Source organism: Dermacentor andersoni, chromosome 2 (assembly GCF_023375885.2).
Source record: "Dermacentor andersoni chromosome 2, qqDerAnde1_hic_scaffold, whole genome shotgun sequence".
Classification (NCBI taxonomy): Eukaryota; Metazoa; Arthropoda; class Arachnida; order Ixodida; family Ixodidae; genus Dermacentor; species Dermacentor andersoni.
In genome coordinates, this window is record NC_092815.1 from 239,110,370 (window position 1) to 239,134,370 (window position 24,001).

At 45.3% G+C, this 24,001-nt stretch overlaps 1 protein-coding gene across 3 annotated transcripts in view; it reads left to right on the forward strand.

Moving 5' to 3' along the window:
* Nucleotides 1-24,001, forward strand: part of LOC126539902 (uncharacterized) — a 112,150-nt gene that overhangs the window by 42,554 nt on the left and 45,595 nt on the right. For 2 of the 3 annotated variants that reach the window (XM_050186716.3, XM_050186719.2), the window contains exons 4-5: nt 12,939-13,073; nt 17,305-17,413. In XM_050186716.3, coding sequence (XP_050042673.1) covers nt 12,939-13,073; nt 17,305-17,413 — 244 coding nt within the window. The remainder of the gene's footprint in view (nt 1-12,938; nt 13,074-17,304; nt 17,414-24,001) is intronic. The other variant, XM_050186717.3, reaches the window with a different exon arrangement.

Below are 24,001 nucleotides of genomic sequence, written 5' to 3' on the forward strand. Positions count from 1 at the left end.
TCAACGGGGTAGAGCAAGGCCATGGAAAAAAATGAAAAAAGAAATATTTACAGTGAATCACGTGAAGATTCGAAGGTCGGACATAGTGAAAATGCGATAGACCCTGCTATCATCAGTTTTGCGGGCTTTTATCTGGCAGTTTTCTGTCCATAAGTATTTCCACTTATTTTCTTTTTTGAGTGCCAGCGCCTTCGAGAACATCTTCTTGTTATCAATGGTCAAGTGGTCATTTACATAGACAGGTGTGCTAGTGCCACCTGTGAAACCAATGTGGTCAGTGCGAAGCCTAGCTCTTCTTACCTTCCTGATGAACTCGTTTTTCTTATCCCGTGAGCAGAAGCGAGCAATGATGCTCTTCTCATTTGACTTAGAAGCAACATGGTGAGTCGTGTCGATATCAGTGGGTAAGAGAGGGTACTCGATAGCATCGCCAATTCGCTTCAGAATGACTCCGCAGTCTTCACCCTGCGATGTAGGGATTCCCTTAATTTCCACATTATTCATTGTTGAATATTGCTCTAAATCAGCCCCTTTTCTTTCGAGTGCTTCGTTACGTGACAAGGTTACTAGTTCTTCCTGTTTTAGTTTTATTGTGTCGAGTTCCGGGTTCATTACCTGAACACTTTCACAGAGGTAAGCATGCTCACCTAGTTCTACATTCTGTAGCTTGATGTTAATTCGTGACACTAAATCATTGATCAGTGTATCCAACTTTTCGTTCAGCACTGCTTCAAGAGATGCAATTTTTTTTCGCCAGTTCCGCTGTGGTAGGCATAGTGAAGTACATACACTACGAACAGTGAAACGAAAAGTTTGGGCAGCAGTTGCGGCAGAATTAATTTTTAGATAGTGTACAGAAGTAATAAACCAACCTGTTGGCGAGAAGAATTTTCTTAGAAGGAGGACATGCCGCCGCAACTGCTGCTGCCAAATTGAGTCAGTGCCGTTGTGTGCGTCCTTATATGGTCCTCGTTGAAGTCGCGTGCAGTCCACGTAGACGCAGCAGGCAGTACAGGGCTCAGACGCTTGAAAGTACTCGCAATGAGTGCAAGCGCACATAGAGATTAAACCATGGTGGCCACAGACGACGCAGGAACCAAGGACGAGCACGAACACAGGCCACTGATCAACCTGTTGGCGAGAAGAATTTTCTTAGAAGGAGGACATGCCGCCGCAACTGCTGCCGCCAAATCCTGTGTATATATGCAAGAGGGGGCATGCGCAGAAAATGCAAGGCAGTCACAAAGGGTGCTCTAACAGCAAGTCACTTTACTAAGAGCATGGTCACTTGAAAAAAAAAAAAAAGAACATTACTATTTCTATCTGTTGAGATACATGGTTTCACTAGGGGTCGGCACGATAGAGGGGGCGCTAACGCAGACACCGCCCAGTTTTCTGATGAGATCAGCTTCTATAATTTCCCACGTGAGCTGTGTCTCACTAAAACTTCCGTATCTTCAAAGAGGGACACGCAGCCACAGTCCCGGCAATGGATGCCCAAGTGGCCTTGAACAGTGTTATGGACATTGTTATAGTGCTCTCTTAAACAATCGTTTAAGCACCTGCCTGTCTATCCAACATATTTACTGCCGCAAAACAGGGGAATCCGTTAAACCAAATTCGTTGCACATGTCACAAACCGGTTTCTGTGCCCGACAGAGCAACAACTCTGACGTGATTTAGGCACATTTACATGTTTACAGAGCCTTACCAGCTTTTCCAGGGCTGAGAAAACGACTGATTCCTGCACGTTTCCCAATCTTTTTTAGCCTATGGGAGACACCATGCACATACGATAGCACTGCAAACCTGCATCTTTCAACCGGCTGGTTCCTTGACTGAGTGGGCTCATCACATTTTTTGCGCCTCAGAAGCTGTTCCACTACGGCTGAAATTAAGGCCAAAGGGTAGCTAGCCCAAGAAAGGTGATCAACCTGTACAGCAAGACTATGTTGCATCTCATGTCAGCAAGATTTATTGAGGCTGTTAATGAGGCATAAATTTATAATACCTCGTTTAACGAGCTTTGAGTGTGCAGAGTTAAAGGGAAAGAGTGGCTAATTCACATATTTTTTGCTTAAAAAGAACTCAATTCACATCCACGGTCCATGAGGCAAATGACGGCAGAAAAGGTTTGTTATAAAAAGCTTTCTGTTGTGGGGTTCTCACACCCATGCTCTTGGGACAAAGGAACGACAACACAGTAGTGCAAACAATCACAAGGGCATTTATTGCACCTTTCATAGATCAATGCCTGCCAGCCGAGTTGCTATCCACAAAACATGCTGATGGGCGCGCGACAAATCTAGAAGTCTGACTCACCGCGACCGGATAACGAGCGAATATGTTCGCCCCATGCTGGATCCCAACGCCTGGTCGTTCGCGCGTACGGTCACGCGAGCGGTGGCGCGTTCGATAAATGCCACACAAGACGGTCTCGCAGAAGCATGGATCGGTGCACGCGCGGGACGTCCGTGTCGTACCTCGACCCGCAGCCCAAGAGAAAGAGCCTTCCTTTCCCGCGCCCAAGTAACCCCCGCCGGAGGCGGCGTTAGCAGCGCTACACTCGCGCCATCTCTCGTACTGCGCCTCAACCAGACCGACTGCAGCGGGCATCACGTAGGCCACGCGGCGAAGCCGGATTGCAGGAAAAGGGAGCTATGCGGGAAAAACATATCAGGGGACGTGCGAGAGTAGCGCATCCCCACACTGTTTGGTGTTGAATCTATCGTAATTACCACGGTTATAATCCCGAATAGTTTTAGTCGCTGAACCTGTAAAAGTGAAAGGTAGGATAATGTGGAAATTAAGGAGTTTGTGGTCATTAATTTCTACTATGTAAGAGATCGGACCAGTAGTCTCTGGTGCAGTCGTTAAAACCAGGTCCAATATGTTAGTACCATGGGTAAATTGGTTAACAACTTGTGTTAAGCTGTAGTCAAGAGTTAAATTGAGAAAAACAGATGAGGCGCGGCATGTGATAGACAGGCAGACCAATCAATGAGCGGATAATTTAAATTGCCAGGAAGGTATATTACGTCAGCTGAATAGAGCTGTGTAGCTCGCTCTATGTTATCACGTAGTTCCCTAGAAAAAGAAGAATATGCATCTGGTGGGCGATAACATGATCCTAAAAGTATTTTAGCGTAAAATGTAAGGCATGCAGCCCAAGTTATGTCTATAGTAGGGTTAGTATCAAGGGAAAACGATAAGATTGTCTTTTTCACTGCTAATAACATGCCGGCTCCTTTTTTACCAACACGGTCACACCGATATATGTCATAGTTGTCCTTATCTGGGAAGAGTTCTTCATTAGTTATGTCAGGATAGAGCCAGGTCTCCGGGAGTGTTAATATATCAGCATCACGATCACCTAAATAAGAACACAACTCGGCCCTCTTGGGCAGTAGACTTCGAATTTTAGTAAAAGACACAGATAAGGATGGTGATCTTAAATGACTCTGCTTACGCGTGCACCTCTTAGCCTCATGCTATCTCATAGACAACACAACTGCATTGTTAGAATTATCAAAAACGTAGGTATTAGTATCAATGCGAAGCTTATCCACAGATAGCTTGAAGGGTTGGTTTTGGGTCTTTGCGTATTCCAGAAGCTTTCGGCGCGCTTGTCACGTTTTCACAGAAAAATATTTACGTATGTAAATAGCAGATCCTATAAGTTTACGTGCATTTGACAAAATCTTTTCTTTGTCTTTGAAAAAGGTAAACTTGGCAATGACAAGTCTTTGTTTATCCTTGATAAATCTGCCCAGCCTGTGCACTCGCTCTAATTGCGAACTTCTTACGGAAATGCCTAGTTGATCGGAACGAAATTTCACTACCTATCTTCTGAGAATGTCGAATTCTTATTGAGGTCGTCATCTAGACCAAAAAAGAGAAGGTTAGACCGACGCAGCCTATTTTCCGCATCGTCGCACCTATTCATAATTTTCGACAGCTGGTTCGTCACATCACGTAAAACGTCAGGTGAACCAGAAGGTGCAGTCACAGACAGAGAAGCGTTGATTATTCCCAGGGAATTCACCTTGGTACTTAAACTTTTAATTTCGTTGTCTGCCGCTTTCAATTTGTCAGACATGCCCCTTTCGAGGCCACCAAAGTGATGCCTCGGCGGTGCTCGCATATCGCTTGCCACCCGTGACACCTCTTTGCAGTTGTTATAGCAATGCCATTCGTTAACGCCGACGGCCGCAGCTTGTTACACGCGATCGGAGTGCCCAAGAAGCAGTTAAACAAGTGAACAAAATCAGCCAGGCGGAGCAAGGTGGTGGGGAGGGGCAGTGGCCTCCCCGCCTATATAGTTTACCCACATCAGCTCTGCCATCCCCCTAGTTTGATTTTTTCATGCAACCTGGTAGTAACAACTATAAGTTATAACAACAGAATTTTCGTGCCACTTGAATATTGTTATAAGTGGGTTCGACTGTAAATACAGTTAAATCTCGTTATAACAAACTTCACATGACCCGCAGTAACTTGTTGATTATTCTGAAAGGTTGTTATAGTGAAAGCCCCAAAATTAACTATTCCGCCCATCAACCCATCAGTTCATAAGTTGTCCCCATATGAGCTCTCCATGAAAACGTAGCTGTTGGCTCTCGGCACGCACTGTTGCTATTTTCCATAGATTTCGCCGCCATGTACCACCGAAGCACCGTATAATAAGAGTGAGGCGCGCAAAACAGACGCCAGTGCTGAAAAAAGTAATTACTAGAAGGTAGGTCCATGTCACCTCCAAAGCACAATGTTTCTTGCTTTTTGTTTGTTTTTCACATTTCTTGCGATGGACACCGCAACTGTCTTGCTCGAGGCGGACACCTGAACTATGTCAAAGCACAAGTGTGCATAAGTGACACCATCTAGAAAGGGCAAAGTACGACCGTATGGCATCCCTGCGAGTACGGAGGTTAAATTTTCCAATGCGTGTAGCTAGTACTGCCACAGAAAGAAGCGCGAAGGAAAGAGGCGTGCACAGAAAGAAGGGTAAAAGAAGGAAGAGGCGCGCCTCCGTTGCTAGACGACACTTTTCTGGTGGGAGCATCCACTTGGAAAACCTGATGTCATCGCCTCCCCTTGCCCATGTTCTCTTTTTCTTGGGCGTCGTCTCAGGTTTTCCTAACCCATGCACCGTGACGTCTGCTCTCTGCGCCTTGTCATCTGCTAGCCTACTGTTTTAGATTCCGTGAAGGATACATAGAAATCTAACAATCCCTAGATTACTAATATTAGTTCATAGTACTGGGGTGTTGTTAACATAATAGGGAAACTGAATAACGATCCTTATTCTAAAAAGTTCGGTATTTTGAAGATTGTAGTAATGAAATAATTTTACATTGAAACTATAAAAAGTCACCGGGGGATTTCTGGAAAATTTGTTAATCTGAAAAGTTCCTTAATGGGGTGTTCGCAGTAAAGAGGTTTTACAGTAAAAGCTCGTTAATTCGAACTGCAAGGGGAAGCCTGTTCAGTTCGAATTAACGAAAGTTCAAACTAACGAAAGTGAAAGAGAACAACAGTACACTGTGATTTGGAAGCAGTAGGGCATGTCAGAAATTTAATGCGTCAAAAAGTCCGTGATAGTAGTCTGCCTTTTTTCCTTGAAGGCGACAGCTAGCACTTTTTGCTCTAAATAGCGAATGTGGCGGAAGGCCTCGTTTTCGCCTTCTTCAAAACTGAGGAAGAGACGGGCAGCATTCAAGCCAGCCATGACCTCCGCAGTGGAGGGCCGCACTGGCGCTTCGTCTTCCTCTTCCCCGACGTCACTGGCAGCGACAGGCTCAGCGCTTCTGACCTGAGAAATTATGTCCTCATCTGTCAGCGCACCACACACCACTGCACTCTCATCCACGTCGACATAGTCAGCAAAGGAGATTTGCAAAGCCCCCGAGATCTGCTACAGGCAAGAAGTCTCAGAGGTAAACGTAGAAAGAAGAGGAGGCAGCTGCCGCTGCCTTCTGGCCGACCCCGCGCCAGTTAGATTTTTCCAGATTTTGTCTTCTCTCGCTGTCCTCTCTGTTCCGGAGGCAATGCAGCTTTGTGTGTAGGCAGCAGGCACGTTTCTCTGGCCGTGTGCCAGGCACCAAGCCGCCGGCACTATGGCGCATAGTTCGAATTATCCGTGGTGGAACCTTCTCGCGTTAGAAACAACGGGCTTTTTTATGCATAGACTTCTATGCAGCTTGGCCGGACCAAATCGTACAGTTCGAATTATCCATAAATTCGAATTATTGAAGTTTGAATTAACGAGCTTTCACTGTACTGTATTTAAACATAGACACTATTCACGGTTCAGCCAAAAAATGATTTGCAGTTGCCAACTGATAATGCTGCATGTCTTATTTTCTTGTAGCGTAAGCTGAATGACACGGACAACAGAAAGGCACATTTGACACATACAAAGAGCCTGACTATTCGCGTTGAACATGTCCGTGACTCTGTGTGGTAAAAAAGTGTTTGCACATGGTTCCCTGTTTATCGTTTTTTATTTTCTTTTTGTTCATGTTTACTGAGCTTTTACATGTGTTGTATGACGTTTCGAGGATATATATAGGTAGTGACAAAAACTGGAAATAAATCTATTGTTGAAAGTTAGTGCTGTGTTCATCGCATGTGCCTTTCTGCTGTCCGTGTCGTTCAGCTTGCTCTACTACAAAATAAGATATGCCTTGCCAACAAGCCCCTATAGCTATCCTCATTGATAATGCAGGCTCGACTGGGACGCCTAAATGTCCAAAATATTGGATTCTTGTTCCAAAATGTTTGAAAAAGGCGTATTGCATTCTCGGATTTTCGCTTTTGAGGATACCTCACCGTCGCAAGATTTCATGTGATTAGCATTAGATGCATTGGTGCCTACGAGCGACAACTTTCTTGGTTGGCATATTGCCTTGCACTCTGTCTTATCACAGTGCCAGGATTACGATCATCCGATGACATGTCCAGTGCTATGAAACTGATAGTGCCGATGCTCGTTACAATGGATCGTGACAATCCAGTGAAAAAGGTCTGTTAAATCCAAAGTCCATTCTATCCAAAACTAGGGTCGCGGTATGTTTTGAAATGGCAAAAATTCGCATATATTAATGTCTAACTCATAAGTGATAGCAAGAGTGATAAAAAGGTCCACATTAAAATAAATAAGTATGATAAATAGGTTTTTGTGGGGTTGTACAACCACTCAGCATGGTGTCTTCCTGTGCACCATTTTCCGGGTGCTTGTTAAAGACAAATAACAGTTTCAGTATACTAGAATGTATATACAGCAGCACAACAGCAAGAGGGAGGGAGAAATAGAAGAGAGGAAAAGCAGGGAGGTTAACCAGATGCCCATCCGGTTTGCTACCCTGCACTGGGAAAAAGGGTACAGGGACAAAAAGAGAGAAAGGAGATTAGAGAGAGCACAGTTTCGCGCACATTTTAAGGTTTGCACTGAGTATACACACGATTACCGAGACCTGTCGACTTGAACGGCAAGATTGCCAGCCAGCCAGTACTGCCGTACCTATAGGCCGGCCTCAATGCGTCATTGCCGCTGACGACACAAACATCGGCTACAGTTCATTCTTTGCACAAAATTATGGCTACTAGTACATATAAACGAAAGTCTTAATTTTATCTTTCACAGTAAGCTATGTCCACTGTCGAACTGTAGCACAAACGAGAACCACGGTACAAGGCAAGTTCAACTCGGAGCCTGCATATGGCTGCCGCAGCCCTGCATGCGCTCTGGCTCGACCACATCACGCCCCACGCAGCCAGGCCACTGCAAATAGTAGCCTATCTTCTTTTTTTGTGCAAATAGATGTGATGAGCAAAGTGTTCTCAAAACAGTGAATTGTGCAATTGTCGGCGGTTGCTTTTGAAGCGCCATACGCTAGGTCTAGCAGCACCCTCGGTGCTTCCTCAGCACTGAGTCGACAGCAGTGGGTGGCGGTGTTCAGCTTGCGTGGTCGACACGAAAACACTCCAACGGCAGGCCGTTGTAAGGCACACCGTTGCGGGAATCTTTCCGCTAGCGTATTCGTTCTTTAAGAAAAAGTAAATTTTTGCCATTTCCGCAAGCAGCCAGAAATATCTGTGTGCAATGCACTGCCACATGTACGCATTGCCGCAGCAATGTATGTCGTATTTACACCATCTAGACAAAATTTGCCACAAAATTTGTCTGTTGTAGCCAATAACCTGTTATAGTAGGGCCCATTAAAACCGGAGTTTGCTGCGTTGATAATATAGGTGGACTAAACTAAATTAGAAGAATAATCTGCTATATCTTAAAGTATGTAGCATGCAGGTCCGTGGTAACGTGTGTGGACTGTAGTATCATGGAAAGTGATTGTCTGGTAATATGGCCGCTGTTTGTCAACGCGTTGCTGCTCACACATACTGTATTTATTCGAATCTAGGCCGATAGTGTTTTTCTTTTTTCAAATAATCATATTCCAAACTCTATGGTCGGCTTAAATTCGAGGATTTTAAGAAACGCGCCAGTTTTTCATTGAAACTGCGAAATATGTTGCATAGCTAGTGCCATCTAGAAAAGTCAGTATCGCAGCCGCTACTAGCCGTGCCAGTAGCCAACCGTACACAAGCGAGATCGCCATTTTGACCTGTGTCGTGTCAGCCGTATCGGTGTGTGGCGTGGTGTTCTCGCGATGGCACCAAGCAGGAGATGCCACTACAGTGCCGCTTTCAAGCAAAAAGATGTGATAGCCGCAGAGGCATCGTCGAACCTTCAAGCCGGGCGGGACTTCGGCGTCGACGAGAAAAATGTCTGTTGTTGGAGGGGACAACGACAGTAGCTTTTTGCGTGCGCCGCAATGAGGATGGCATTTAGCGGACCAAAGAGAGGCCGTCACCACGAAGTGGAGACAGTTTTGGCTGACTTTGTTCGGACGCAGAGAGCAGCTGCCCTTCCAGTGACAACAGAAGTGCTCCAAGCGAAAGCTAAAGAACTTTCGAGGGAGCGAGGCCTAACGCCAAAGGATTTCAAAGCCAGCAGGGGCTGGCTTCAGAAATTCATGAAGCGCATGAAAAGCTGATAGCTTTTCAGCGCTACGTGCTGCGAAAGAGAGAAGTGGCAGGCTACAACCTTGGGTGAATCGGCAACGCCGACCAGACGGCTGTGTATTTTGATATGCAAGTGGGGTATACCGTGAATGAAAAGGGTGCCAAGGAGGTGAAGGTGCGCTCTGTGGGCTACGAGAAGCAGCGCGCAACTGTGATGCTGTGCTGCACAGCTGATGGACATAAACTCCCTCCTTATATGATATTTAAAAGGAAGACACTGCCTGCTCAAGAAACTTTCCCAAGGAATGTCATTGTGTGGGCAAATGAGAACTTGTGGATGACGGGTGCAATGGTGTAAGAGTGGGTTAAGACTGTGTGGCGACGGTGTCCAGGAGCCCTTTTGACAAAGAACTCGCTCCTTGTCATCGACTCTTACCATGGGCCCTTGACCGACAACGTGAAGGCTGCGCTCGCCCAAGCGAACACGGACCTCGCTGTCATACCGGGCGGCATGACGGGCCAGTTGCAGCCACTTGATGTCTGCATGAACAAACTTTTCAAGGATCGTCTGCAGAAATATTACACGAACTGGTTGATTGACGAAGCCCACATGCTAAGCAACGGGCCGCATCAAACGTGCATCGCTATCGCAGCTGGCGGGCTGGGTAGCTGCAGCGTGGGACGAGATCCCAGGTACTTTGACCATGCGCGCCTTTAAAAAGTGCAGCATATCTAATGCGCTTGACGGCACCGAAGATAGTGCACTGTTTGAAGGTGACAGTGACAAGGAACACAGCGACGGCGACGTTGAATGAGCTCTGTACGTTCAGATTCAATAAATGTTGTTTGCATTTTCTGAACGCTGTCCTCGCTTTTTTTGTTTGGCCTACATTCAAGGTAATATATATATATATTTTTTGTTGGCTTCGGACTTTAGGGGGTCGGCTTAGAATCAAGGTTGGCCTAGATTCGAGTAAATACAGTACGTTTACCTGTGTGACCCGGTCAGTTTGTATCTCAAATATTGCCATGCCGTCACTACAGATAGTCGAAAGCACAGTCAACATGTGCGCCGAATCTTCATTCCCTGGCAACATGACCGAAGTTGATTGAGTTGCAATAGGCGAATGATCGTGGGTTTCGTGCAACAGTGTTTGTCTGGCGCTTCCTTCACCTAACCACCACCCTTGTCGGTGCTGACCTCAAGGATGGAGTTTGCACCACTTTAAACTGCTAGAAGTCACCCAGGATCGTCTCACTATTTAACTGGCAAATGAAAAATGTTGGGCAAGTGGAACTTGCACAACAAACAGTAAATGTTGCCGATGCAACTATGGTGGCTAGAGGGGGGTAGTGTGACGGGCGGGAGCGGAGGGGTGCACAAATTTGTGATGAAAGATGGCGGCCCCAGTAGATGGCGCTGGCTGCGCGACAGGTGCCAGCGGGGCTGGCCGGTTTCGCGTTGGACCACGTGTTTTTACTTTCACCTTGTTTCCAATAATTACACGCCGCGTCCGTGTTAACAGGACATGAACTAGTCATTTTGTTAGTTCGTTGAAAAGCGTGCGTTTGAAATTTGAAATGGTGCTACTTAACATAAACGAAAACCACAATATTTCTGACAGACGCAGCTGGTAAGCGGCGTTTAGTTTATAATTAAATGTTTCTCAGCATTGACCAGATTTGACATGTTTCGCCAACTTCATGTGAATTAATCCATTTACGTGAGCGCAGTCAAACTATGTCTTGAGTGTTTGTTTCTTTATGGGCTTTTTTTGGAGTGTAAACTGCTTAATATTTCCTCTTATAAGAAGCAATGGTTCGCGTGTTTATTTTTTGCTCTCGAAGGTTTTGTTCAGTGTTGAAATAATTTAAATTGAATTTTCTCTTTTCTTTTTCCTTGGAGAGCTTATATTTTTAGAGTAGAAATGGCAATGCTGTAGTCAGGGCTCTGTCGCACCGAACATTTTCATTCATTATTTTTTTAACTGTTTCACTCCCGTTCCGTCGCTTACGTGAAAATTGATTCTGCAGCAGTTTTCTCAAGTACTTGCAATGAATGCAGGGGCCGTTACTTTCACATACGTAAGTGCACTTGATGGAAAGGTAACACCCAGCAAACGATATATATCTTCCTTTCTCCTCTGGTTTCACGCCGCAGCCTCCACACAATATAAGTGCATGTGTGCTGTGGAGCACTGACTGCGCTTCCTCCGGCGAAGAAACAGTGCACTGGTAGCGCAATTGGCCCCTGAGGAATACAGAGCAACACAATGACTCCTGTTGGTTGCTTTCCGACTTGAATTTCACTAACTTCGGCACCAAGATGTGGTCAACCTGCTCGCCCTCGAGCTCACTGGTTCCGAAAAACACACTGTAACGTTCACTTGGAAACGTTACCTTATTCCATGTTGCATCAGGTAGGCAGACATTATGACACGCACGCTCAAGTTGCACGGCGTGCTGTTTATCTGAGGCAATGATATCTGGTATATCTGGCCCCTGGCGTAGCTGCGTGTGCGCTACGGTGTCTTCTTGCTGGGCGTCTTGCCTGTTGATTGCGTTCAGCTTTTGCCGTTTTGCAGCAGGTCCAAGCTGCTCGCATATATTTCTCTCTTTCCTTTTCATCGGAGCTTCGTGAAATACTTAGGTGCCTCAGGGAACACAGTGGGCACGGCGTCTTCTTTCAGACGCGGACGATCGCGCGGCAATTCCACAACCTCACCGTTGACTGTGTGCCGGTAGGTCCTTTCGACGAACCTTTCGTCGAAGTGCCGTTCACAAACCACGCTGTCGTTGGTAAGCTCTTTTTCAGCCCGTTTAATATTTCAGGTCCACTGCTCCCTTCGCAAGACATCAGTTGGGGCTTTCAAACACAGAAAGCTTTTGCGAGAAAGATCGATACCTGCCTTTGCATCCAGGTATAAAGCACGTGCTTGAGCGGCTCGACGGCAGGGTTCATTACATCCAACAGTCTGAATCTGAAGAGTCCATTCCTCGTGTGGCAACGCGACGACCCAACACTGCAGACAAATTTCACAGACGACGACAGAGGCGACAGCGAAGCGTCAACGCAGCCGGCGAAGCCTTGTCAGTGCCCGGCCGTCGCAAGCGTGGCACCTTTGAACACAGCAGTGCCCCTAGCGGTGGCTAAATTTTCACCACGTTCCGCGCGCTCCTCCTCCACGGCGCGGATGAGGCGCCCGCCACACTACCCCCCTCTAGCCACCATAATGCAACCTTTCAACACTTAGCGGCTTGGCTTGGCTTGGCTTGTCCTGCAGCTTGCGTTTGGTGAATACTGGATCGACTAGGCTTTGCTAATTTCAGTTTTGAGGTGGAACTGGCAACATGGCTAACGACCATGCCGAGAACATAATAAAACCAAAATAAAGGTATTTTTTGCTTGCTTCTTTTGCCAGATTGGTACACGGTCGTCCAGGTGAGGCTCTAATATTGGGCAGCACGCTATGAGGCATTTAAAATTTCAGAAATTTCCGCTAAGGCCACACCCGCCTAGGTGTCTAGTGCAGTTGACAATTTTTGTTTAAGTCTTTTTATATTATAGACGGTACGATTGACATTTTCTTGTATTCGTGCATCAAAGTCGCAACATATTATGCGGGAATGTTGTGGCAACAACGACATATCAAAGGTGCTTTAACACATGGGTGTCTATGAGCCTTGTCCCAGGACTGAGCTTTAGTGACATTATACCTTGCAAAAACATATGAACGAGAAACATATCAGCAGGGCTCTGCTGTACTGCTATGAAGTTTTGTTTTGAATTTACAACTAGCTCGCCGGCTGCCATTGCGATTGTCATGCACACACTTTTTGATAACGAATTAATAAAGCTGATTGATTGAATAAATAAATAACAAACATGAGGTGGTCTATCTCTTGTGCAGCAGCAACAGCAGCAGCTGGCAACGCTGCTGCCTGGTCAGCAGTTCCTCGGAGCGCCCCCACAGGGTGCTACCTTCGTCCAGGGACACCAGGCTTCCCCCGTCGGAGTTGTGGTGGCATCACGTGGCACTCACACGGTGAGTGACCCTCATTGTCAATTACCATTGGTTACAGCCCAAGTGACAAGTCGTACTATGACATGGTGAACAGCGTAGGATGAGATATACAAATAGGGCACGTCACAAGCTGTTTCTATTTGTTGTCTGTTTGTATCTCTTGCCCTGCGGTCTGCTCTGTTCGCGATGTTCAATGAAAAGTGACTAGCCCAGCTGCAAGCTGTCATAACGATTAAGCACCTGTTTGATGGCAGGTGGGCAGCCACTTCAAATGTTTCTGGTATCCATGAGACATTATGGGCATCGTCAAGATACAACATGCCTCATCATCATAATAATAATAATAATAATCATCATTAGCCTGGTTACGCCCACTGCAGGGCAAAGGCCTCTCCCATACTTCTCTAACTACCCCAGTCCAACAACATGCCTGTGGAAATTTAAATGATAGTTGTCTTGCAGGTCTGTTTGGTCAGTGAGAATTACTGTTGCTGTCAGTACTGTTTTGTTGGAAGATAACTAGCCAAGGGGTTGTTGAAATGGAACACTTTGCCTAACTGTTGCTAACCTTTTGCTAACCACATCGACAATATCCTGCGCAACACTTCATTTGCCCACTATGCTAAAACTGCACACTTTTAACACGTCCAATCAGCGTCATCTGTGACCCTGAGTCTGCTCACTGCCGTGGCACTTTTCTGCATAAGCAAAAAAATACTGCCTCCTATTTGAGTGACACAGACTTTGGGATACTTTTGTGGCTAGATGCACCCGACGCATCTCCGCAATACTGCAGGTCTTGCAAGGTACTTATTGCATAGACAAGACGTTACCACGAGCCTGACTAGAAAATTGGCTTGAGACCATCATCTCTAGTGCCAACATTGAGTCAAAGCTTATGCCAAAGCTTATGCTGCGGTGAAATGTGACAAAAGTTCCACTTATAAACGCGAAGAAACGGGGTTAACCAAAGGACCCGATTTTTATTAGTCATTTCATAAGAAGCCAACAAACACTGACACCAAGGACAACATAGGGGGAATTGCTTGTGCTTAATAAATGAAATAAAGAAACGATAAAAATTAATGGAAATTAAAGTTGATGAAAAAGCAACCTGCTGCAGGAGGGAACCGAACCCACAACCTTCGCATTACGCGTGCAATGCTCTACCAATTGAGCTACCGCGGTGCCGTTTTCCCATCCACTTTCTTGGGTATTCATGTGTCCTAGTAGAACCCTGGGAGTGTTAGGCAGCGCCACCACTCACAAACCTTGGCAGCGGATGTGGAACGTCCTTTCTGCGGCAGGCATCACGATAACGTGATCTTTTTGGGTGAAGGAAACTGGTCAATAAACCCACACATGCTACCTGAAGGCATCAATGTTGCCGGATTCGAGATCCTCGTTATGTAATAAACAAGAAGAAAGGGGATTACCGAGGGGCCTAATTTTTATTAGTAATATTATAAGGATTCTATTATTAATTATTAGAATAATTTCCATTAACCTTTATAGTTTATTTATTTCATTTATTAAGCACAAATAATTTCCCCTATGTTGTCCTTGGTGTCAGTGTTTGTTGGCTTCTTGTTATAAGTTCCACTTATGCGGCACCATGTGTGCCACAGACAAATACTGCATATTCTCATGTAAAGGCTGCAGCCTTCTTTTTTTTTTTTTACCTTGGGTCTCAGTTGCTAACATCTGAACCATACAATAATAAACGTGTACAGTAGATTCAGTCAGATTAAGACGAGCACAAGGGAAATCTGGAAATCTGTTCTTATCAGTAGTTTGGCTTAACAGCAATGATCTGCGAAACTCGGGAACTGTTCTTTCCAGTGTCCCTAAATATTCACAACAAAATGTAATGAATGAAACAGCAATAAAATCAGAAAACAAATGTAAAAAATGACATATACAGTATTAACACGGTTGTAAGTCAACTCGAACGTGAGTACAGCAGGCTTAGATTTTTTTGGTTAATTCGATCCCGACCAAAGGTCATGGCCGGTACCCATGTATATATATGGGCCCAAGCTTTCATTATTTTCATCCTAAAATTGGCCTTTGCCGGATAATTCAAACTTGGCCAGTCAGCACACGGGCACCTTACCCCAATGATGACCCAAATAGCGGCCCCTTTAGTGGCAGCATCTGTCTTGGCGGAGCTTAAGGGACAGTGCTTGGGTTAATGACACGTCATCTCCTGTCCAAAACGCCTATTTTCGGCCTGCCCTAGGAATGTTTGGTTACTGTATTTACCCGATTCTTATGTGTGCGTTTTCATTTGCCAAGAAAATTGAGCTGAAAATTCCCTGCGTGGTGTGATTGGATACAACGAAATAACTGCCTTTGTGACATTTGTGTGCTTTACTGCATAACACGGATGAATGGGAATGAAGCCGAATTTAGGAAGCTGGCCACCAATGTGCAACACACACGAGATCCTCAGCCATTTTTGTTGCTAAAAAACCAGGTTCTCGTTATATTTCTCTTTTTTTTAGGAGCTGTAATGCCATTTCTGAGTTAGACCTTTAAAGTGGGTTCTCATTGGATTCAGGGTCATGTTAGAACAGGGCAAATACAGCCAAACAAATCAGCGGTGTGTTTTGGTGCTTTTTTCTGCGTCTTTTCTAACTTGATGTGCTGGATAATTTGATCAGTTTTGCCGGTTCTGTCAGGGTCTAATTAACGGAAGTCAACTGTATACTGTAACCAATAAAAAGGGGAAGGGGGGGAGGGGGTGCTTGCTGCAATTTCTTTCTAAAACATTGTGGTCATGTAGTGGGTATAAAAATGCAATCCTAAAATATCTTGTGTAAAAAAAAAAAAACTATCTGCCTGAGTGCCATTTGAAATCTACCCTTAAAGGGCGCCTAAACAACCCTGAGGTCGAAAATTTGTTATACTACAGTGGCAGTTGCATGTGAGTCTACATTGAACATGCAGCCTTAAGTATGTTTTAAAATGCTGCCATAAGTGCAAAGTTACAGGTGTTTGATGATCAAGAATGAGACCGCTGCTCTTTTCTCCCTCTCCTTCACGTCTATCCCTTCAAGCAGTCTCTTCTCGCTGTGTACTCCTCTAAATGGCTCGTGAACACTACGTAATTATCAACATCAGGTTCTCGCTTTTTAATTATTATTTTGTTCTTGTTTCAAAACACTGTCTACATCTGGTTATCATAACTCTGTGTTTTTTGGCTGCCCACTGTCACTGTTATGCCGGCCCGTGCCCTAAGCCCTGTGCTCCTGTTAAGCAGTGCCACGCTACACCGTGTGTTTTGTATGATATGCATTCACTGTCCATTTTTGTTTATAATACCATATATACCGTAATACCCTATATATCTAGGCCAGCCCCGATTCTAAGCTGACCCCTGACTGTCCGAAGCCAGAAAAAAAAATAAGTAAATAAAGTTTGCAAAAGGCGTCTCCCGTTGCCCCCTCCAACAAGGTATCGTTTTCTCATTGATGCCGAAGTCCCACCTGGCTTGAATGTCTGACGATGCCTCTGCAGCTAGCAGAACTTTTCGTTTGAAAGCAGCACCATAATGGCATTGCCTGTTTGGTACCATTGCAAAAACTCCATGCCGCACGTTGATACGACATAGGTAAAAATGGTGACGTCGCTTGTGTACTTTAGTTGCCTACTGACGCGGCTAGTAGCTGCTGCGATACTGACTTTTCTGGATGGTGCTAGCTATGCACCATATTTATCAATTTCAGTTAAAAACTGGCTTGTCTATCTTTTTTTTTTTTAATCCTCGAATCTAAGCTGAACCTAGAGTTTGGCATATGATTATTTTAAATAGACTATCGGCCTAGATTCGAATAAATGTGGTTTGTTGTACTGGGTCAGCAGTTTCCTTGAGCGAGGCTGGACTGCGCAGGAAGCATTGAAATGAAATATAGTTGGTGCAGTGTTATGAGACAGGAAGACAACTGTATGGATTGGAGAGCAAATGTGGGCTGGGATGAAGAAGTGGAGTTTGGCAGGACATGTAATGTCTAGAGCAGACAGTCTAGTGTAGTAACACAATAATAGCCGCCAAGGGAAGGGCAACGCAGTCCTGAAAGCAGTGGATTCCTGGTTGGGAGGCAGAGGAGAGAGTTGGCCGATGCAAGACAATGGTAAATAGAGATCACTGCCTTTGTCCTGCAGAGGAAATAAATGGGCCAATGATGATGGAAGACTGGTTTACCTAGGGGGCAGCTGGTGCCTCTCAACAAGTGTGTTTCTCTTGCAGCAACTGGTCAATGGCCCAGCTGGATCTACAGCTCAGGTGAACTCTGCCCAGCAGATCTTCCTGGCACCACAGTCGCAGAGCACGCAACTCCTGCTGCCCAACCCCAGTCGTAAGTGCACTTTTGGCTAGTTGTATCTTTTTTTAATCTGCTGTAAAACATTACCAGCACACGTGGACGGCATACAAGGAGTTTGACAGAGACACCAGAGTTGGTGAACTGAGGCATCTATTGTAAAAACCCAAATGTAATATTATGGGTAATTTTAAGGCTACAAAAATGAAAAAGAAAGCTTTATCAGCATATAATACACTTACCGCAATTTTTCAATATTGCTTTATTAAAGCCAACCGATTCACAGCCCACTCGCATGGCCACACAGTTGCACTTAGAGTTGCTCATCCAGAGCGTTTAATATCCAATAGAGGTGCGCGAATACCGAATAGTATATTTCGAATCGAATCAAGCAAAAAAAGCTGAAAATCTAATATTAGGAAATTTATCACAGAATTTACGGTTCACAATCTTTGTGTAAGAAAAGACTGTGCTGCACATTGTTAGAGAGTTTCCTAGCATTGCATAACAAGAATGTATCAAGCTATCATTAACATAGGTACATAGAAATCAAGACATACAGCACGGTCTACTCTTAATAACGGGAATCCCAAGTTAGTATGTCTGCACTGATGAGTGGGGCCCTCAGTGCAGGGCTCCATTGCCATGTGCTACTTCACGAGCCCACTGGATCAGCTGTTGCTCTTCCTGCTGCGTGCCGAGCAGTGGAGATTCGCAAGAGGAAAGGGTAGGGTTGGGTATAGGAGGAACTCCCGAAGGGTTAGGGAATTCCCATGTGGAGTGGCACACCATGGTTTAGCCCCAGAGTAGGGACAATAGGAAAGGTATAGGGTGGGAGGAAAGATATGTAGCATGTAGAGAGAGACAAGAAAAAGAATTGGTCTGCAGTTGCCACCAGGCAGCGGCATCTGCCCTATTAAGTGAAGGATTAGGAGAGGGATAGTTATGACAGCCTTGACGATGGTAGTACTTGAGCGTCGCAGTGTAGTGTAGGGGCTCTGCCAGTGCATCGTCTGGGTTGGACAGCTCTTCCGATGGTGCCTGGCTGGTCAGACCTCGGGCTACTGCATTAACGTGTCCGTTACCATAGAACCAAGTGCTTTTTTTCCTCTGAAGCTCAACAATTAAGGACGTTATGTTGTACTAAATGCCAATAAGGTTCTCAGCTTAATAGTGAACTTGTGTTACATGGTAATCTTATTGCATAGAAAGTTTTGCTTTCCAGTTTTTCTCCAAACTACAGAAGGGCTTTCCCATCTCTGCAGCAGGTGGGTCATTGTAAGGCCAATCTGCATGACACACCAAAGCATGGACCACGCATGACATGACTTGATCACCATTGCGTGCTATCGTTGGCGTTGTACAGGTCAACTGTGGTCAGCATCGACAATAAATAGCAGGTGCCTTTTCATTGATAGGTTTGGCATGATTTGCCAGCTGTTGAAGGTTCTGAAATCAGGAGGGTCACGGTAAGTTTACGCGACACCCTTCCTTCCCCACGCGACACCCTTTCTTCCCCATTCGTCCATCTGTGCCAATGTATGCAGCCGGGCTGTGAGTGCACTAGTCACACAGAGCTTTAGTGCTCACCGTGTAAATCCAGACCACTTTTGACAGGTTGCTCGAAGCTACATTAAGAGACCTCTAATCCTACAGCTAGAATAGAACTGGCAGAATTTTCCAAGTTAATCAACAAGCATAATGTGGATAGAATTGAGCATGCTTTCAGGAACGGAGGAAGCCTAAAAGCAGTGAAGAAGAAACTAAGAATAGGCAAGAATCAGTTGTATGCGTTAAGAGACAAAGCCAGCAATATCATTACTAATATGGATAAGATAGTTCAAGTGGCTGAGGAGTTCTGTAGAAATTTATACAGTACCAGTGGCACCCACGACGATAATGGAAGAGGGAATAGTCTAGAGAAATTTGAAATCCCACAAGTAATGCCAGGAGAAGTAAAGAAAGCCTTGGGAGCTATGCAAAGGGGGAAGGCAGCTGGAGAGGATCAGGTAACAGCAGATTTGTTGAAGGATGGTGGGCAGATTGTTCTAGAAAAACTGGCCACCTTGTAATACGCAATGCCTCATGACTTCGAGCGTACCGGAATCTTGGAAGAATGCCAACGTAATCTTAATCCATAAGAAAGGGGACACCAAAGACTTGAAAAATTATAGACCGATCAGCTTATTGTCCGTTGCCTACAAAGTATTTACTAAGGTAATCGCAAATAGAATCAGGAACACCTTAGACTTCTGTCATCCAAAGGACCAGGCAGGATTTCGTAAAGGCTACTCAACAATAGACCATATTCACACTATTAATCAGGTGATAGAGAAATGTGCGGAATATAGCCAACCCTTACATATAGCTTTCATTGATTACGAGAAAGTGGTTGATTCAGCTGAAACCTCAGCAGTCATGGAGGCATTGCGGAATCAGGGTGTAGACAGGCCGTATGTAAAAATACTGAAAGATATCTATAGCAGCTCCACAGCCATCGTAGTCCTCCATAAAGGAAGCAACAAAATCCCAATAAAGAAGGGCGTCAGGCAGGGAGATACGATCTCTCTATTGCTATTCACAGCGTGCTTACAGGAGGTATTCAGAGACCTGGATTGGGAAGAATTGGGGATAAAAGGTGATGGAGAATACATTGAGATTCGCTTGCTTAGTAACTCAGGAGACCCATTGCAATGCATGCTCACTGATCTGGAGAGGAAAAGCAGAAGGGTGGGTCTGAAAATTAATCTGCTGAAAACTAAAGTAATGTTTAACAGTCTCGGAAGAGAACAGCAATTTACAATAGGTAGCGAGGCACTGGAAGTGGTGAGGGAATACATCTACTTAGGGCAGGTAGTGACCGCACATCCGGATCATGAGACTGAAATAATCAGAAGAATAAGAATGGGCTGGGGTGCGTTTGGTAGGCATTCTCAGATCATGAACAGCAGGTTGCCATTATCCCTCAAGAGAAAAGTGTATAACAGCTGTGTCTTACCAGTACTCACCTACGGGGCAGCACCCTGGAGGCTTGCGAAAAGGGCTCTACTTAAATTGAGGACGACGCAACGAGATATGCAAAGAAGAATGATGGGTGTAACATTAAGGGGGGGATAAGAAGAGAGCAGATTAGGTGAGGGAACAAAGGCGAGTAAATGACATCTTAGTTGAAATCAAGAAAAATAAATGGGCAGGGCATGTAATGAGGACAGAAGATGACCGATGGTCATTAAGAGATACGGACTGGATTCCAAGAGAAGGGAAGCATAGCAGGGGGCGGCAGAAAGTTAGGTGGGCGGATGAGATTAAGAAGTTTGCAGGGACAACATGGCCACAATTAGCGCCTGACCGGGGTAGTTGAAGAAGTATGGGAGAGGCCTTTGCCCTGCAGGGGGTGTAGCCAGGATGATGATGATGATGATGATGATGATGATGATGATGTGAATCTAGAATGGAGTCGGGAAGGAGAGTGGGCCTTACAATGTTTCACAGTGATGGCAGCTGTGAGCAACTTTGTTGCAATCCTGCGTATTTACTTTTGTTTGCTAGGCGGTTGGTTGGCTTTCTGAATGTTGTGCGGCTGCTGTGAATAGGACTGCATCGATTTGTCGCCAAACTATAACATTAGTCGATGCCCGACGAAGCAGGGCCGATTAGGCCTAGTGGCCTAGGCAGCGTGGCCATGCTGAAAATTTGCTGCTGGCTGGAGCGGTATAGTAAAACCTCTTTAATTCAAATTTCATGGGGCGGAAAAAAATGTCCGAATTAATCAAATCTTATATTATCAAGGATATCAAAGAAAACAATAAACAGATCCTTACAACGTCAACATGCTTTTGTTTACTGAATGAATCGGCAAGTCCTGTTTCTATATTGCGCAAAAGCAGTCTGCAATTCCCGTTGTCTCATGACTGGTTAGTGATTGCAGCAGTGAACGCCTTGTTACTTCCTTCGCAGCGCGGCTGTGGTGCAGGTCTTCATTTGAGACACGTTTTTCACTACCACGCATGCATCCCGGTTAATTCTTCACCAATGAGCTGATGGCCAACAGATTGTCCGACCACCGCAATATAGCCGGTGCTCTTCATTCTCAACAGCTTTGCACTGAGTCAAAATGAAACTACTGTTTGCTGCAGCCACTGCGTACAAAATGGCCGCTGCTATTTATGCAAGCATAGACAGTGACCTTGCGGTTCTAAGGGCATGTGGCCGACGCACGCACTGAGCCAAATGAAACTGCCATTTGCTGTAATGTAATGTCCTGCCTGTAGCAGGACAGTACTGCCTGTAGAGAAGTCCACCTTTTTTAAGGAACGAGTAGCAGTGGCCTTTTGGTGATTTGAAGTTTCTGCCAACTTTAGCAAACGGATTTCAACGTTTGGTTGTTCTTCTACAAATTGGCCTTTGGTTATGTCTCACCCCTTTATCTTTGGTATACATACTGGAAATATCTTCATGTAGCTTGACTGTGGCAGAAACATAGTAAGGGCGCTCCACAGGTATTACTTGCACCCGCAGTTTAGTGATGCAGTGTCCTTTTGGTTGACTGCAGTATCAGGGTGTCTACCAATCAGGGAAACCGGCAATTCACAGGGATATTGAATAGTCTGGAGATACTCAAGGAAAACTCATGGAATTTGTGTTTCCATTGGGAAAATGAGCAGTAATATTGTTGAAAAGGAACGAAAGTCGCAGTAAGCACATTCTGCTCTTCCAAGCTGTGATCCAATAGTGGCTAATCTTTCTGTATCCATTATTTAGTTTTCTGTGTGCGTGCACTCGAGGGAGGATAATTTCTTTTGATGATTTATGAGCGGCATCCTGGCAGACTCGCCAGATTGTGATGGAACAAGAAAGGTTTGGGCACAGGACCACTCACCAAGGAACGCAACTGTCGCCCGAGTGTGCACACAATGCAGAATCTACATTTACAGAACAAGATACAGTCAAATCTCGATATAACGAATCACGCGGGACCGCCTGAAATCATTCATTATTTTGAAATATCGTAATGAAAAACTTGTGGTTATAAGCGAGTGGACAAACCTAGGAATAAAAATGGCATACCTTGGCAGTAGATGCGTGTGCAGACAAGCATACTCTGAAATAAAAATGTTTCACTCACTTCAAACCTGCTATATTTGAAAAAAATCTGTGATTTTCTTCTGGTGCGTGCAGCACGCACGACAGATTAGGAATGCGTCTACATCTTCCACTATGCGCAATACCTCATCAGGTACGTCGTTGCACCAAGCGATGAAAGTGTGGACTTTGTTCGTGTGCACTAAAACATCAATGCTTGACACGATCTCGTCTTCTGTGTTTGGTGACCTACAGTCGTCTTCCATCGGGTCGTCATCGTCACTGGAGATGTCACGAACGCAGTTAACAATCTCTCCGGTTGTCAGGTCTGCTGCCGTTAGTGCTGCACTGTCGCTGTCCACGTAGTCGTCGAAGGAAGAGAAGGCGGGCTGCAGTTCCGTAACCTGTCCACAAGTCTCCTGGGTTGCTGTCGGTCACCTCCAAGTCATCTTCAAGCGGCACAGGCACTTTCACAAGCCGTGCTTTTCACCAGCAGTTGCTTATGGTGGACGGCTTAAAGTTCCACCAAGCTACCATGAGCATTTCCGCTGCCTGACGAATATTGATTGCAGTCAGCTGCTTTAGGCAGCGGTTGATAATCAACCGCTGCACAAGGCGCTTACGAAATTCTACTTTCACACTGTTTATAATGCCCTGGCTTAAGGGTTGCAGCAAGGACATGTTTGGTGGCAGAAACTCCATGCGAATGTGCGTCAAGTGAACATTCACAATGTGAGCAGAACAGTTGTCGACAACCAGTAGAATTCCTTGGTCATCCCTCCTCATTTGGTCGTCAAGTTTGATGAGCCACTCGAAAAAGAGCTCTCTAGATATCCAAGCTTGCTTGTTGTTGCGGTAGTCGTACGGTACTGACATGACGTTTATCATGCTGCAAGGCTCCGCCTACTTGCCAATTACGAATGGTTTAATTTTCTTCGTGCCGGTTGCATTGCAGCAGAGCAGGACTGTCATGCAGAGATGAGACTTCTTCCCTCCTTTGCACTGCTGCCCTTTGAAGTGCATCGTCCAGTCTGGCAGGAGCTGATAAAAACATGCGGTCTCATCCGCATTGAAAATATTGTCTTCAGAGTACGATTCAGCCACGTCTACAGAACGATCATTGCACCAGAAATCCGCACCTTCTCTGTCAGCAGCCTTTTCCTCGCCCGAGACTACCTTCCAAGTTATTCCGTTCCTTTGGCGGAAACGAAAAAGCCAACCCGTACTGGCGTTGAACTCGGTTATTTCAAGTGGATCGGCAAATTCGCGGGCTTTTTCTTGGAGCATTGGGCCAGACACAGGAACGTTTTTCAGTCTGGCATCTTTGAACCATGTGAGAACAGCTTGGTCCACATTTTGCAAGTTTCGCAGTCACAGCCGTTTCCTTGTAGGAGCGAGTTGCGATTCCCAGTGAAGCTTGACAATCTTGTCTCGGTCTTTCAAAATGGTTGCAACGGTCGATATGGCAATGCCGCATGGTCTGCACATGTCGATTTGCTTTTTCCCCACATTGATTTCCTGCAATAGATCCAATTTTTCCTG